Source organism: Ochotona curzoniae, unplaced genomic scaffold (genome assembly GCF_017591425.1).
Source record: "Ochotona curzoniae isolate NIBS_2020 unplaced genomic scaffold, NIBS_Ocur_1.0 contig_4148, whole genome shotgun sequence".
Taxonomy (NCBI): domain Eukaryota; kingdom Metazoa; phylum Chordata; class Mammalia; order Lagomorpha; family Ochotonidae; genus Ochotona; species Ochotona curzoniae.
In genome coordinates, this window is record NW_024466146.1 from 2,870,111 (window position 1) to 2,888,054 (window position 17,944).

At 37.6% G+C, this 17,944-nt stretch overlaps 1 protein-coding gene across 4 annotated transcripts in view; it reads left to right on the forward strand.

Moving 5' to 3' along the window:
• The window catches only part of PARD3B (par-3 family cell polarity regulator beta), a 991,411-nt gene that overhangs the window by 126,691 nt on the left and 846,776 nt on the right, over positions 1-17,944 (forward strand). For all 4 annotated transcript variants that reach the window (XM_040984532.1, XM_040984535.1, XM_040984534.1 and 1 more), the window contains exon 2: positions 10,787-10,888. In XM_040984532.1, the coding sequence (XP_040840466.1) occupies positions 10,787-10,888 (102 nt within the window). The remainder of the gene's footprint in view (positions 1-10,786; positions 10,889-17,944) is intronic.

Sequence of the window (17,944 nt, forward strand, 5' to 3'; positions counted from 1 at the left end):
TTTTGTAAGTCTTTCACACTGGAAACATTAAAATTGAATCAAGTATATGCATTTGAAATTTGTGTTAATTAAACTTTTAAAAAATATTCATTTTTATTGGAAAGTCAGATATACATAGAGGAGGAGAGACAGGAAAATCTTCCATACTATGATTTACTCCCCAAGTGACTGCAATGGCTGGAACTGAGCCAATCCGTAGCCAGGAGCCAGGAACTTCTTTCCAGGTCTCCCTTGCGGGTACAGGGTCCCAAGGCTTTGGGCTGTCCTGCACTGCTTTCCCAAGCCACGAGCAGGGAGCTGGATGGGACATAGAACTGCTGGGGTTAGAACTGTCACCAATATGGGATCTTGGTGCATGCAAGGCAAGGATGGTAGTCACTATGCTATCATGCTGGGTCCAATTACAAATTTTTAACATTTGTCTTTCCTATTATAACTTCAATATTAAGATTGTAATGTGTTCCATGGAATAGATGTAGCAGTTTATTTATCCATTCCTCTTTTGACAGGCATCTGGGTCATTTCCATTTGTTCACTATTGTGGATGGTGCTGCTACAGATATAGGGTTGCAGGTCATTTTCTCATATGCAGATTTTATTTTCTTTGGATATAATACTACTCAGCCATTAAGAAAAAATGAAATGCTACCATTTGCAGCAAATGGTCCCAACTAGACACCATTATGATCAGTGAATAAGCCAATCCCAAAAGGATGTTGTCTGGTGTAAGGCAGCCCTCATAAAATATACAAGATATATAGGTATATAGATAAACTAATACACATAGGGAAACTGTATAATATAAACTAGCATACCAGGAAGTCAAGACATGTGTAGTATGCATTTCTACAGCTGAATAAAAGAGGGGCTGTTGATTATATGGTTAGATATATCTTGACATTAGGATGCTGGAATTTCTACTATTGTGTATATGACAATGTCATGTTACTCTTAAATAGCAGAATGAAGTACTATAATATTGTAATAATGTGGGGAAACCGGGGAGGGTAGGGTGATGGGAGGAATTGGAAGGAGCAATCCTTGTGCTTACGTAACAGTTTCATGAAAAATAAACATTCGCAAAAAAAAAAATGCTGCACTGTATTCAAGCATGAAAATTTACATTAAGTCTATGATTCTATGCACTCGAGACTGATCATTTAATTCCATCTTAGATCTGTAAGAAAAGGAAATTTCTATATTCTTCTAAATAGTGTTATGTGATGATATAGACAGTAGATTGGAAATTGATCAGGACACTTGTAATAAAGGAAAATTTTTGTGTAGATAATTGGCCTTTTTCCTAAAATAAATTATCACACCATGAAAAATGAAACTCTAAAGAAAACTACTGATACTGCAATTAACTCATAAGACAATGTAAAATGACATGAAGTGATTAACATTCTTAAAAGCACCAAAAGATGGCTGAAATGCCTGGACCCCTGCGACCCAACTGAGATCTGGATGAAGCTTCTGATTTCGGACTAGCCATGTGCTGACCATTGCAGCCTCGTGGGGACTGAATAGAATATGTCTCTTCTTCTCTGTCTCTAACTCAGAATTAAAAGAAATTTTTTTAAAGATTTATTTTCATTATTTTTTTATTGGAAAGGCGGATATACAGAGAGGAGAGACAGAGAGGAAGATCTTCCGTCCGATCATTCACTCCCCAAGTGAGCGCAACGGCCAATGCTATGCCGATCCGAAGCCAGGAGCCTCTTCCGGGTCTCCCACTCGGGTGCAGGGTCCCAAAGCTTTGGGCTGTCCTCTACTGCTTTTCCGGGCCACAGGCAGGGAGCTGGAAGGGAAGCGGGGCTGCTGGGATAGAACCGGCGCCCATATGGGATCCTGGGCGTGCAAGGCGGGGACCTTAACCACTTGCGCCACGGCGCCGGGCCCATTAAAAGGAATTTTTAAAAAAATATTTTTCCTCTGGGCCCGACGCCATAACTTAGTGACTAAATCTTTATCGTGCATATGCCAGGATCCCATATGGGCACCAGTTTGTGTCTCGGCAGCTCCACTTCCCATCCAGCTCCCTGCTTGTGGCCAGGGAAAGCAGTAGAGGATGGCCCAAAGCGTGGGGACCCTGCACCCACATGGGAGGCCTGGAAGACACTATTGACTTTGAATCAGCTCAGCTCTGACTGTCGCGGTCATTTGGGGAGTGAACCATTCAACAGTAACCTTTCTCCCTGTAGATCTGCCTTTCAAATAAAGATCCGTCTTTGATTTTTTTTTGTCTTCCTGTCTGAAAGTCCCAATTACCAGTAGGTTTAGTCTGGCCTAAACCCTTACATCTGAGAGAGCTTTCTTAAGCTTAATTCAATATCACATTCTATTGTCATTGTACCTGTTATGGAGCAGAATATGATAAGTCAAGCTTTTCTTCCATTTCATTTGATGAGATATCTCTGTAATCTTTTTAAGTTTTACAAATTTATTTATATAAGATCAACCAAAGAAAGCAGAAGTGATAAGAATTCAATGGTGTGTTGTTATATTTTACTTTTATGAGCAGTGTAGATTTATCCTAAAGGAATAGATTTATTCCTTAGACACAGAACTGAAGATTGCTGTTACCTCTCTGGTGTCAGGTACCTGGTGCTTGGAAAGTGGGGCTTATTTATTGCTCCTAATTATGAATCCAAGTGCTTAAGAGCATGCTCTGCAATGTAATACAGGTACTTCATCTCTTGTTCAATTGAGTAGATAATCCATGCTCCAATCCTAGAGAGAGATTCTGGTAGCATTGGCCCCATTAAGAGAGGGTATGTTTATTTCCAAAATGGTGCTTCCCTAAGTGATTTCCAGGGACAATTTTAATAAGTAGTTTTGCCTGCCTGGCACCTTTAAGAGCTCAGTGCCCTGTAACAATGATTCTCCTGTATTTTAAATACAAAGCTGTTTCCCTTTGTGTCCTAAATTAGTTCAGCTCACTCATTTTAAGGCTGTTTCCAGAATATTTCATGTAAGTGTTCTACAGTTGCTTAACGAACCTCTCTCTCAAAATGTGACAGAATAGTGTAAGTGTGGTGTTTCCACATCACAGAATGAGACTTTTCTTTGCTGTGATCTGGACACAGTGGTGATAGCCTAAGGCGGTGACAGTATTCATTTTTGCAGATTCATCACACTGTTAACTCAGGGAAGACGGAGGACAGATAAGACTTCCCTGCTTGAACAGCTAGTACCCAAGGAGCTGCAGTGTTCTGCCACTGAATTCACCTGCCCATACTCCTCTGTGACCTCTACATTCCTTTCCTTTTGCCTCCTGTTTTCTTAAATGATTTTATTTATGTATTTGAAAGGCAGAGTTACACAGAGGAATAGATAGTCTGTTTGCTGGCTAAATGCCACAAATACCCGTAAGGTTCCCAGGGTGATGTAGGCCAAAAGCCAAGAGCTGCAGGTTGCTTCTGGGTTTCTGAGAAGGGTGACAGCAATTCAAGCTCTCTGCTCTCCCAGGTTCACTAGCAGGGAGTTGAGTAAGAATGGCAGCAGCCTGATCTCAAACTGGTTCTCATACACAATGCAGCATTTCGGCCAGCTGCGTGCCAACATTGGAGCTTCCTAATCTGTTCACTCCATATAGATTTTTGAGCTTCTAGGTTTAAAGTTCCCACAATAGCCTCTGTTTTGGCATCTATTCTATCTACAAAGCTATTGCTTAATTCTTTTTCTTTTGTGATTAAGGAAATTTTAGTTTGATGTTTCAATTCTGCTAAGTATCAAAATTGTTAGACTTCATAGAATCAGATTTGTTTTTATATATGTTGTAAATTTAATTTCACTTTTTTGCCCTTTATTATTTACATCCTTTGGGTTTGATTTACTGTTCTTTCTTTTCTTTATCTGCTAATGTATGCATGAAAGACAAGTTAATTAAGCCCTGCATTAGTTATATCCCAGACATTTTTCTCATAATTAGTACAGAGTGCATCCTGGGTGCCAGTATCCAAATTGGCACTAGTTTTTGCCCTGGCTGTTCCATTTCTGATCTAGCTCCTTGCTAGTGGTCTAGGAAAAGTAGAAGGAGATGGTACAAATATTTGGGCCCCTGCAACCCGAATAGAAGACCTAGATTCAGTTTTGGGCTCTAACTTCAGCCAGACAAAGGCCCAGTGGTTAAGCCACTTGGATTGTAAATCAGCCAGCAGGTGGAAGATTTCTCTGTTTTTCTCTTTCAAATGTCATTCTGTTCTTAGCATAAAAATAAGGTGATGTGAGGACTAGGTTTTTGTCCTGTTTGTCCAAGTCTCATGACCCATAATGAAAGATGCTGTGAAACAGTGTTGAGGATGTAGAAGGCTAGTATTCATGAGAAGCAGTTTGTGAGACATACGTACCTTTCAGAAAATGTTCAGTTGGAAACATGGATACACACCAGGATTTTCTTTTCTGGTAATGCCTTTGTAAGGTATGCTTTATAAAGTCACACACTATCATCATAGAAAGAATGGAGCAAATTTCTCTTCTTGAGAAGTATTTATATAAATATTAGCTTGTGAAATCATTTGAACTTGGATCTTTGAAGGAATTTTTAATAGTAAATTAAATTTAGCTGTTTCGTATTAATCATCATTTTCTATTTCTGTTGTATGTTTCTATATCTGATGTTTTCCAAAGCATATATTCATTTTATACAGGTTTTTGTAATTTATAGATCTAAAGGTCACAGAATACCTTCTATTTTAGTGTCTGTAGCGTCTAAATGGAATTGCTTGCTTTTATTGTGCTTGATTCTGAAAGGCTAAATTTGCTATTTTCATTCTTTGAGGTATTTGTGGAATTTATTAGTCTTCACTGTATCAAATTGCATTTAGATTTGTATACATTTTAATTTTATTTTGGCTTGCTTTATATTTCTCTCTTTTTTTTTTTTTGCTTTGAAGTTGATTTACTGTTCTTTCTTACCCTGCTAATGTACGCAATACAGACCATAATTGACCTATTAAATACTGCAGCAACTGTATCCTAGACACTGTAAAATTATTTGAAGTAGTTTCTCATTTCAGTCATCATTTTTGTACTATTGAGAATTTTCTAACTTACAAAAAATTGAGCATGTTCTGAATACTTTTCTGTAATTGGTTCTATTGAAATCAGAAAGTATATTTTGAATGATTATGGACTTTTTGAAATTTGGTTCACTTATAAAATTTTTAAAGATTTGAATATATTCTAAATAGAGATGTATTTAATATCTTATGAATGTATTGCGTACATTCAAATTTAGAATTGTCTTTTTTCTATGTCCTTGGCTTCTTTGACATTATAAAATGACCCCTTTTATCTCAGACCCTTCATCTGTGCTTAGGATTGCTATACCCACTTTGAAAATCAGATAATAGATATTTAGGATTTCAATGCATCTGTGAATGGATGCATTCATCTTCATTATACACATAATTTGAGGCTTGTAATTCTGTTGTTACTCTCTCCAGATAAAACTTAGAGTAAAGCATTGGTTGTGCTACAGCTGTGAGAACTTTGAAAAAATGCTTGATGATAATGGCCGCGGTCAACATTGATTTCTCTTGAAGTTGCACTTGGCTGATCCCTTTTGGGAAGGTGAAGGCATATTTTGAAGCCAATTATTACTGGCTCACTTATTAATAAGCTTTATTATTCCGGCTTTTGTTCTTTCCTTTCAGGTTTCAGTGCTGCTCCAGTAGGCTTTGCTTAGGCATGGTTTTCTGAGACTTTTTTTCCCCCTGTGTTCTGCTCTTTCGAGGGCTAATGAGACTCCGGTGTCTGTGTCCTTCTGCAGAAATGTTCTGACTCATTCACCCTCCTGATTCTCTTCTGGCTTGGAGTAGAAGGGGAAACGATCTAAGGGGATTATCTTACAGTAGTGAAGTTTGATGTGTGTGCACATTTTTCTAATTCCCTATCCGGTGTCCAGTGCCTCAACTTCCCCCTCCGTTGTTGCATTCTCTCATTGTTTCCCAAATCCCTTGTTTTAAGTTTAACAGGGATTGTATTTTGGTGCTTTTTCTATTTCTCTCACAAGCCTTTGGTCAGACACACTTAGACAAATAAATTCTGTTATCAACCCCTGGTGTTCTCTGCACTTACACTTCTACATGGTGCAGTGGGCAGAGGTCCGTGAAGCCTCAGGCTTCACTATTATTGAAATGTCTGTGACCCAGAATAGTGACGTGTGTGTGTGTGTGTGTAGATAGATTTGATCCCCTGCCTGAATCCTAGATATGCATGCTTTATATTAACTTATGCAACCAAAAATATTTTCTGTGTTTTAAAAAATCTTTTTGTCTCTGTTTTTTTCAAGTGACTCAGCTTGAGTAAGTCTGCTCACACATGCCTTGGTTTCCTCATCTGTGAAATGGATTGATGATGACTTCATGAAGCTCCTTGAGATTGAATTAGCTGTTGATGTAACAGCCATGTCGTACTTTCACTGTCTGGACTAGAGCAAGCACAAACAAAACAAAGCAAAACAAAATAACCAAAAAACGTTTTTTTGCTATTTGTGATAATAAAGAAAAAGTTAGGAACACTTTTGCCACCAAATTTGTGAAATTTAATTCAAGAAACAAAATTCTGCTCTTCTGTTAGCTTCTATTTTATGATTGTCTAAGTGGGTAAGATTATTCTTACGTGGAACACTGTAAAAGCTGCCACTGAGTGAATCCAGTCTTTTTCTACCCTTGGGCTCGTCCTTCGCAGAGCTTCTCACTTTGGGACCATCCTATGGCAGGCTGCTTTTTTTGTTTTGTTTTGTTTTTCCATAGACCGTAGGCATTTTGCATAACCTCTAAGTTTTCTTTCTCTTTACAGCTATAATAATCCTACAATATCAGAGTTATCTGGCTTGTGAGGCCATTCCTTCAGGTATTGCAAAAGGAAACCTAACATAGGGTCAAATTTTATGTCATGTACCACATGAGGAATATTTGTTGCTATTAATATCGGTGCCTGTTTGGAGCAATTTCTACATTTCATCATTAAAAAAACCCTACATCTATGTCATTCCAGTAACACATATGTTTTTGTTTAGTTTCCTTTTCCAAATTCATCCTTGTAGACTATTTTATTTTAGTTTTGTAATTCCTATAGGGTTTAAATTAGCTGTATATTATTTAAAACACCGATATGGGCCTGTTAGAAAAAACATATTGTATCCCATGGTGGTTTTTTCCCCTGATATGTTAATAATCATTGCAGTAAAAGTAATAAGACATTGGACAGAAAATAAACCATATTTTTGTATGCTAAAAATGGCATACAAATAATTTATCATGCATTGCTGATGTTTGTGCCGTAGAAGGTAAACTGTCATGTCACAGACACAGTGAGTGCGAATCAAGAGAGGTACATGAACATCTTCACATTTGATCAGTTTAATCCTGATGGTAATAAAGCCAAAAAAAAAAAAAACCATTGACTACGGTATAGTGGTTAAAATTTTTACATAGATAAAAGTCATAGTAATTTTATAATCTTACATTGGCTGTCACCTGGTAATGTTGAATGTATATTTTTAAAGTGATCTGTAGCACTGTGGCCAAAATACTGGAGGGATAAAATTGCAGTTGAGGGCCTGATGCTATAGCATAGTGGTTAAAGTCCTTGCCCTGCACATGCCGGGATAACATATGGTCACTGGTTCTAATCCCGGTGGCCCCACTTCCCATCCAACTCCCTGCCTGTGGCCTGGAAAAGCAGGGGAGGACAGCCCAAAGCCTGGGGACCATACACCTGCGTGAGAGACCCGTAAAAGGCTCCTGGCTTTGGATTGGCTCAGCTCCAGCGTTGCGCTCACTTGGGAAGTGAACCATCAGATGGAAGATCTTCCTCTCTGTCTCTCCTCCTCTCTGTATATCTGCCTTTCCAATAAAAATAAATAATAAAAAAAATTGCAGTTGATACATGCTACCTATTTTCTTCTCTTGGATGAGTAGAATACTAATCCCAACACTGCTTTCTTATGACGTGTTTGGTTCCTTTTATTTTTCATTTTAGATGTGTATATTCCCTTAGCCCACTCCTTCCCTCTGTGTGAAATAAGAAATTAAAGATACACAGTCATTCCACAATCTGCCCCCCATTATAGTTCACTGCATTTTTTAGTCAAATATAAGATTCTAGAATATTCTAGATTACTCTTTAAATGATCATAGTTCTATATTCTTTTGAATCAAATTAGTAAAAAAATGGCTTACTTCCCAGTCAGCTTACACCCATCATGTATGTGTCAGGAAGAAATGTGTGACTTAACATTCCGTCTTTTTGAAGGTTTATTTTTTGGTATATGTATTGTTGTTATTATTTTCCATAATATGGTTTTGTGGATATAGAGATTTCCCCTGCCACCTCACTTCCTCCATCCCCATTCCTGCCACCCACAATTTTCTTCCATATTGTTACAATAATATAGTCCTTCAGCAACAGTCACAAATCCAGCATTCTTCTGTTTCAGCGTCTCATGGTATTACAGGGACAAGCAATGGTGGAAAAGCAAGTATCATACTGATTTAACAGTTTCATTGGGAATCCTCCTTTAATTTGGGCGTAGAAATGCATGCCGTAATGTATCTTCACTTTTTCGTATACTGGTCCTCATTTTACAATTCATCCATTTTATATATATATGTATATATATGTATATATATATATATATAATCACACATGTATATATGTCTTGCATTTTCCATGAATGTTGCCTTATATCAGAGAGAACATATGATATTTGTCCTTTTGGGATTGGCTAATGTCACTGAGCATAATGGTCTCCAGTTGGGGCCACTTAGTTGCAAATGGTAGAATATCATTGTTTCCGATGGCTATTATTTCATGGAGTGAATGTGCTAGTTTCTTTATCCATTCCTCTTTTGAGGGGCATCTAAGTTGCTTCCATGTCTATCTAGAGATAGATAGATAGATAGATAGAGGGTTGCTGGCTCATGTTCTTATTTAAAGATCTCATTTCCTTTGGATATTTCCCCTGCCATTTGTTGTGCATCATACTTCAGACCAGGACTCTTGATTTTCTTTTCGTCCTGCCTCTAGGCATGAGAGAAGATGTCGTTGATAGATTAGGGGTAAGAATGCTCTACTTTCAGGTGATCAAAGCTGCCTTTAGAACTGGGACATTAGCATGACTTGGTAGATGTCTGCCTTTAAGAATAAACATCAAAAAAGAAAAAGACAAACACTGTGGAAAATACTGATTTTTATAAATAAAGCAAAAAGTTAATTAAATTGAACTCCTTTCATAATAGCTACTTTACAATTAAAACATACTGTATATTTTAGTCCAAAGTCCTGAGTGGATTTAGAGAAACGTTGCCGATAGCATGGCTGTAACAAAAATTGTAAATTTGCAAGGATTGCTGTGGGAGTGCTTGTAGTTATGTAGCCAGTATATATAATCTTCTGTAAACATGCCCTGTATTCTCCACATATGGAATCCAGCCTGTTGTACTTAGCTCATCTGTTCTAGTGGAGCCACCTTGAGTTGGCAAAGCTGTTTGTTAAAGAGTTTGAGTGGCTGATGCTCTATGCTTTTCTTCACTGATGATACTCTTCAGTGCTCTTATCTTTCAGATCTTTTAGTTAAGATATTTAAAGTTTCCTACTAAAACATTTGCATTCTTACTCATAAGCTTAGGATTAGAAGCAAATAAAAAGCCTTTTATCTTCCTTGAATTTCCTCTTTAAATAATCTATAGAAAACTTAATTTTGAATGTCCAAAGCCTACCTAAGGCGAATTCCTTCAAATGTTTAAGCCTAACACTTTATCATGTGGGATTACTGGAAAGCTATATAGTTGGACTACATTTCAGTAGCCTTCTGAGCAGATGCTTTAAAAGAATTATTATTTAATAGTATGCCCTCGCCTTTTATCAGGGGTCAGTTTAAGAGAAGGTTGTATGACACCATTTCTATTAGCTTTCATAAAATTGCATTCGGATTCTGTGGGTTATGCTGCTTCTTACTCTTAATAAAGATCTGTGTGGTAAAGGCTTATAGCTTTATCCTAGAGGAATCTCCATCTCTTCTCATGAACTCGTAACTGTTCTTTTATTGGGTTTTGAGTGTTTTGTAGCTCAAATGTTTTCAACTTTGAGAGTTTAAAAAAAAAATCAAAAACCGAATTGATTTTAACATGGGTATTCTGAAAAAATCCTCGCTCATGCTTTCCTTTCTTCTCTTCACAACTAAATGATGGCTCACTTTACCTCTTTATTAAATAAGCAATGCATGAACAACTCAATGATCTAGGCAAACAGGAAATTCTAATTTCTAGTATCAAAAAGTTTTAAAAGTCAAGCTGTTTGTGGTCACCCCATTTCATTGATATATTCTCAAGTGACAGCTCTTACAGATTTCTGTCTTTGGGGATCAACTCTGTATAGCTGTATATCTCAGTTTGTGCTTCTACTCCCAGTTTCAGAAAATGTATTTTAAAGTATCTTTCTTTTTCATAATCACTTGAAATTCCTCAAGCTTTCTGTTACTAAAATCTTCCTTGAATGTGCTTTGCAGGATGCTGGGACAATTTATTTTTACTTTTATATTACAGCTTGTTTAAAAAAATTGATAAGATTGATGAGTTTTGTTTGATTAAGTCACTAGGATAAAAACAACTTTTAAAAATAAATAGGTAGCACTTGGTTTTGCTGCTTGATAATTTTATTACTCAAACATTTATGTAATGAGTCAATCTATTTCTTATAGAACACACACATATATATGTGCAGATGTATATATATATATATTCACACACACATACACTTGTTTGCTCTGTTTTAGGATCCTGGATACTGGGTGAAGATTCATCACTTGGAATACACTGATGGAGGAATCCTGGATCCAGATGATGTCTTGGCAGATGTGGTTGAAGACAAAGATAAGGTAGGTGGCTTTAAAACTGCTTCTATTTGTTTTTCTCTATCGGCTGAGATCCTCCAAAACTCAGATGTCAGTTTTCATTAAAACATACCAGCTGGACAGTTCATAAATCAAAGTTCTTCATGAGATATTTGGAAAAACTATGTCAAAGCTTAGGAGTATTTTGGTAGTAGGCTAGCTAGCACACAGTTCATTCCTAAGAGTTCCTAATACAGTTTAATAAATTAGTGTCAAACAGAGGATGTGGGTGTTGTCCTTGTTGTCTCCGCCTTTGGAGTTTACTACTGGCCCTTACTCAACATTCAACTTAGTCTTGCAAGTTTAATGTGTTTCAAAGTAGAGAATACAAAAGGAAGAATGCCTCATATAAAATGGTGAAGATTTTTCTTAAAAACGATCAACCTGAGTGATAGTTTTATTATCATTGCTAATGCAAAAAAAAAAATTACTAACTTGAGTGTTTCAAAAAGTTGGAACATGCTATGCCACCTGCTTGAAAATCAGTTCATTGCAAATATCTTATTTTCCTGGAATCTGTCTTTGGATACTAACCTGAGAACCAAGTGAAATAAAACCATTCAGTTGCTATACCTTGGAGTTTTGCTGTTGAGGAATTCCCTTTTTCCTCTTATCAGTGGGAGATGTGTTCTCTAGAATTAAACCCCAGCTTTCCTAAAGACATCCTTGCTGCCAAGGTTTTTTTCCACTGTACAGCCTTACCACTGCTGTTATGAGGCTCATTCATATGTGTGGATGTGTTTCTCTGTCATTTTTCTATTATTGCAGGTTAGTATGTATGTATGTTTTAACGAATTAACTGGGATATAAATAAATGGTTTATTGAGTTCAGATAAAATTTTCATTTTCCTTTTCTGACTGAAAATTTCCATCAATCTTGGTAAGCATTCTAGATCTCAAACCTGAATTGCTTTGCATCGTAATTAGCTTGTGAACCAGGGACTTAACATCCTAAGTAGATTGTAAGCTGCTAAAGGGTGTGCTCTGAAAGATATGTATTGATTTAGTGCTGTCTATTTCTCAGTATCTTACATGGACTTGAGTGGTAAGCCGCACCTGCTGACTAAATGCCAAAGAAACTCTACAGTTGACTTTCACTGTATTATATAATGTTAATGCAGTCTTCCTGTTTAGCTGATCTCATGAATACATTGACACGGATATACATGGGAAGAACTCTTCCTTTTAGGGTTTTCTTTACTATCTCAGCAATGTACTTTCTAGCCACAACCCATTTACTACACACGGGAACAGCTTTGTTGTGTGTAATCTGTGTTTTAGTAGGATTCTACTCCCCTTACTTAATAAGGTGAAAAAGTGACATAACCAGTTACAGTCTCAGTAGAGATCAGTACTGTTTGGGTACAGCTTTAACCATTCCCTTGATATATTTAATTCTTTTTGCATGGAGTCACATGTTATTGTTATAGAATTTATGCTTTCAATATTGCCAGAAAAATTATACACCCATTTCAAAAAACTGAGGGTGAAACAGAGAACAACATACTTTTATGAAATTCCTTAGGCAGTCTTAAAATGTCCTTGTAGTCCAGATGTCTACTGTTGAAAGAAGGCCCGGCCAGACTTCACTTTTTTGTCAGTTGAGATTTAAAGTAATTCTAAATGATGCCTTGTAGACATTTGGTGACATGTCTAACTCATCCAAGAACTCTGGAGACAGTACAGAGCATAGGAGAAATGACAGGTTACCTGTACACAAGTTGGCGACTTAATACATCTGTATATTTAGAATATGAATAGATAGCAAGCTCAAGGAGGCCAAGATGAAGGCGCTTACATATTGTGCCAAGCCTGCACTCCTTGACTCCCAGCAGCACTGGTGAGAAAGAGCAGTAAGGGACTGTTGATAACAAAGCTTCCAAGCATGAAGTAGGAAGAACAGAAGCATAAAACCAGAAAGTAACGTACACCGAGACCATTTAGCATATGGAAGAACACCCGGTACACTTCAGTTAGAATTGGGACTAAGAGGTTAAATGTTAGGCTGCTTAACATCTCAGGAAGGCCTTCTAGAATTGAGTCTGGTTTCGAAGACTGCCAAAAGTGCCAGAAGTGCTTTTTCTGTCCTTACAACATGTAGGTCTTTAGCCAACACTGTGCTTGGAGGATGAATGGTGTCTCTAGCTCTTTATTCCTTTCATTTCTTTTACTGAAAAGCCCCTTTCAAGGTAACCGAGTATTTATCACACTTCTTAATCTTCTCTATATTTTGTCAAAACATTATTGGAAAAGTGTTTGAATGTAGCATTTGATGGTATGTAGTACATCTGTAAGCCAAATCATAATGCTTTGGTCAGCGATGGAACAAAAGTGAGAGTGGTTTCAGAAAAACAGTAATGGCGCTGCAGGGTTCCGGCTCCCCATTGACACTGTGATAGTGTTGCAGTACATACTTGCTTACACTTAAGGTGCTATAGCATAAACAACCAGTCACATAAAGGTAGTGCATACAACTCTGTCAGTAAATAATGCTTGGTCATAATGATAGATGAGTTCTTACTTGCTTATGTGTTGACTACCCAAAAATTTTCACCATAGTTTACCAGAATACTCCTAATTGCTAAACAAGCAAAATGTAAGGCCCAGCTGGTTTGGGGGAGGGACAGTTCGCAGGAAGGGGAGGGGGAAATGACTGATGCAATTGAGCCAAGGGACCACAACATCCAGAAGCCTCTTCCTGCCCCAGAAGTGATGTATGCACCTGACCCAAGCAGGCCAGAGGAAATCTGTCAGCACTCACAACACCATATAAGGAAAAGCTCTTTCCTCTGCCTGACTGCACCCCACTTCCTATTTTTGGCTGGGGTATAAAAGCAAGGACTCCCGACCCCCGGATGTGACTTCCCTGGCCCTGCGTCTATGCTGGGCCAGTGAACCTTGCCTGGAATGCTCCCAATAAATATCACTTTGAGCCAAACTTTTGTTTAGTGTGGATTTTCTTAATTTGGACTTGATTCAGACATTGCAAAAAGTTTGCTGAAAAGCCGCATGCCATGTTATGCCAGCAGCAGCTTATCCATCTTAATTTTGCCATATTCTCTTAATTGTACTGTTTACCAGATTGATTGATATATTCTGTGTTTGTATATGCTCACACTGTGATGTTCTCCAATGCTGAAAGTCCCTATTCATGTATTTCACCTGGAAAATATGTCCACATTATTATGGGATGCATGAATATACATGTAAAATATATTAAAGGGTAGTAATTAACCAATTTTGACAGTTACCAAGATTCTTCATTTTTATCTGAGAGTCTGATGATTAAAATTCTTTTTTATGGAATATATACTAACCGTTCTATGTTGTTACTCATGTCCCTTCTCTGGATGCCATGATCTATCAATTTGTTTCACTCCGAACACACACTTGATTGAGCATTAACCTAGGCCCAGAATGTCTTGACATGTATAACTTCTGTTTAATTTTAGTGCAGCCCTATTATGTATTATTCTTATTACTGTTTTTTAGAACAACCATAGAAATTCTAAGATGCTTGTAACAACATCACACATATTATAAGTGCCAGAATCAGGCTTTTAACCCCAGAAGTAAAATGATCATAACTCCATGATATTTCCTCTGTGTTGTGCCAAGCAGTATACTGGATTTGCTGTCTGTAATTTTACTTATGAAAAATCGTGAATCAAACGTGCATGAATTTTGCTTTTCTGTAGTCATTAAAGGCAATAAACCCAACTCTAACGCTTATAGCATTAATTGAGAATTAAATCCGTCATGTTTAGTTCAATTCTTTATGCCCATAATCTGAATACATCTACTACATTGTGAAGTGTTATAACTTTTAACTTTGTTCATTTCTTTTGATTTACTTTTTTTTCCAGGATGCAAATTCCTCACTGCAAATACAATTTAGTTTCAGATAGACTTTTTAAACTGTGCTTGGGATCTAACCACAATTTGCAGTTTCAATTTGTGTTATAAATTTTTAATTCGATAACCACTTCTCAGATGAATCACGCTTTGTATACAAATTGTAAACTCTACTAACTTTACACCCAGAACAATGATTACCCTAAATACGTCTACTCTGTACTTCCAATAATGTGACATGGCACAAGGTCTTGGCTCAAGAGGTTGAAACAGTTGCCTTCAAAGGGAGAGATGATTTCAGGGTGTTTTGGTTGATGGATGTAATCATAGGGTCTTTACATGTAAGGGAGAAAGGCAAGGGAGTGAGAGTAAGACAGAGCTTTGATGTGAGAACCAGTCAGCTGATGTTGGCTTTGGCTATGGAGAAGGTGCCCCTTCAGCCGAGGAGTGCAGGTGGCCTGCAGAGGCTCAAAGCACAAGGGGGTTGACCTCCTCTGTAGCCCTAAAAACAACGCAAACCAGAAAATGCAAAGCAAAACCCTCACAACCCAGTGAGACTCATTTGTCTTAAGCCACTAAGATTGTGGTAATTCATGATAAAGGAAACGGATATGCAACATTTTATCCTATTTTAAACTTTTAAAGTGCAGTTGGTTTTTCGGACTTTCATGTTGGCTGTGCTTTAGGATCTTACGGGACAAGACAGATACCTATGCCTCGGTGAATCTGTTTGCATTCCCTCAAATGCGTCACAAAATGATGCTGAGTTGAATGGGTAAGCCTCCATTCGCTGGTACTTGACTGTCAAACTTCTTAGTGGTTAAGCTGTTGTCTTGTAGCATGTAGAAATCATTTCAAAACCTCAGCTAAACAGCTTTTTGATATTCACTTATTAGTTTCTCATTCCAATCCATAAACACCCTAAGAAGGCTAAAGGTTGATGTTTAATGAGTCGCTACAATGCTTTAGTTCACATCCAGATCTTTTCTTAATTCAATGTGTGGGTCTCATGAGTGTTAAAGATTTGAGTGAGTGTTTTCCTCGATATTTTTCACTATATTAGTGTAGGTTTGGTGAAAGAAAAGTGATAAATGTTATCAGTGGGTATGGCAATAGTTGGCCTGTTACAAGTGGGAATACTGTCATGAGCTTAACCTGTCATGAGGTGAACAAGCGAGAACTATGCTGCATAATAAAGTGACATCGGAAGACCTCTCGTCAGAGCTTTACCTGGGCGTGGAGTTCTGTTTAGAAGCACGCCCGTGGTCCCCGTGATTCTACAAAGGATGAGCTGAACCTGCCCACAGCGTAGGTGCTGGCAGGGGCTTCAGCGTAGCCATGCTGGCTTGGCTTCGTCTCCTCTTAAGGGTGTCTGTCAACCTCAGTTATTAGAGTTCATCTCGGGGAAGGTTCATCTGTATTAATCTCAGTTTTCCTGTTTTTAGACTAAATATAATTTTAGTTTTTTTTCTTTTATTGTAGGAAAACTCTACAGGCAAATTATGTAAGGTTTTAAATATACTATAATCTATACTAAACACTCATGTATGTTAATATTGCAATAGTATTATTACAGCACTTTCAAACTGTTTTGCATCACTAAATGTTTTAGAGTATGAAAATATTCAAATCAGTTTGCTATACATTTTAACAGCTTCAAATAAACTTTAACTAAAAATGTCATGCAATTGATAAAGTAGCTTCGTAAGATACTTGACTATTATTACACAACATTGGAATTCAGGTATTCTTATCTGAAAAAATGGAAATGGCTGTGTGACTTAAAAATGTAGGCTGTGTTATAAAAATATATGGTTTCGTAGTATAACCAGGGACATAATTTTTTTTTCCTAATATGGTTTTAAAATGAAGGTTGGTCTGTACAGTGAATGAACTAGTGACCTAAAACGGCCACTCCGTCTTTAGGTCCATATTGCTCTCTGAGCACACTCTGTTGCCCTCTAGTGGAGACCAGAGTTATCTTGAAAATCCGCACAGGCGTCAATGTGTTGAAGGTTTTGGTTTTACTTTATCTGAAGATAATTTGTATTTCTAGTACGACTGAAACTCAGGCATGGGCACTAACACCAGAGTTTCCGTGATTTTTTGCCTATCATTTTGTGAGTCTTCTAAGAAAGGTTGAAGCCAATTCTTTGCATTCCAAAAACATTTTGTAAAAAAGACATTTTCCTATCTTCCTCTACACTGGTTTAAAGGTTTTTGGCTAGCTGCAATAGATACCTGTGTGCATTTTTTCAGTATTGAGTTGATCTGTGTTGGATTTTTCTGAGAAAGAGGGATGAAACGTTAGGTTGCATTGTTAATAACACTGATTCAAGCACAAGGAGTCAGTGTGGGAAGCGTCTAAGAAATGAGTGTAGAGCCTTCTAACAGAAGAATCACCTTGGACAGGAAATTCTGTCTCAGCCATTTCAAGATGAGTCTCTGCTTCTAGAACTGAAAAGGAGCAGGACCATGGAGTCCCGGGAGACCTCAGCAGTCCTGTAGCATGACCTTACCGTCTTCTACCAGAGGAAACACCTGAGCCAGGAAGAGTGTGCGGGACTCTGATGTCCCCCGGCCGTCAGTTTTATGTCTGTAGCCGATTTCTCTCTAGGATCCTGATAATGCCTCATGTAGATACAGACTGCTCAGTTGCAAGGTGACTTCCTCTGCTCAATTCCTTTTCATTTCTTTGTACTTGTTCCTAGTCTTACAGGCCTGCAGTGATTTTTAAAAGAATAATTTATGTTATAAAATCAGTTCCTTGATTTCTTGATCTATTCTCACTTGTCTATTCCCAGATTTTACCTTTCCACAGTTAACAAATTTAAATCCCTGATGTCTCAGGCCAAAATCACCGTAATTGATAAGGAACTGTTCTTGCTTTCAGGCCCTTTGAGCCTCAACTGTCCTGTGCCACGAATGTAAGCAGAATGGCTAAGAGCTAGGGTCATTTCATTCCTTGGCTCTGTTACCTGATTATCTTTAGACAATTACTTTAGTGCCTTAGTTTCCTGCTGGGCAACTGGAATTCAAAGGAGTACTGATTTTCCAAGTTAGTATATAGGAAATATTTAGTAGAAAGCCTAGCCCCTAGTATGACATCCATAAATGTATTATCATGAATCAATTAAAATTGTCTTATTCCACAGGTGATGTTTAAGTCACTTCACTTCTAGTGTA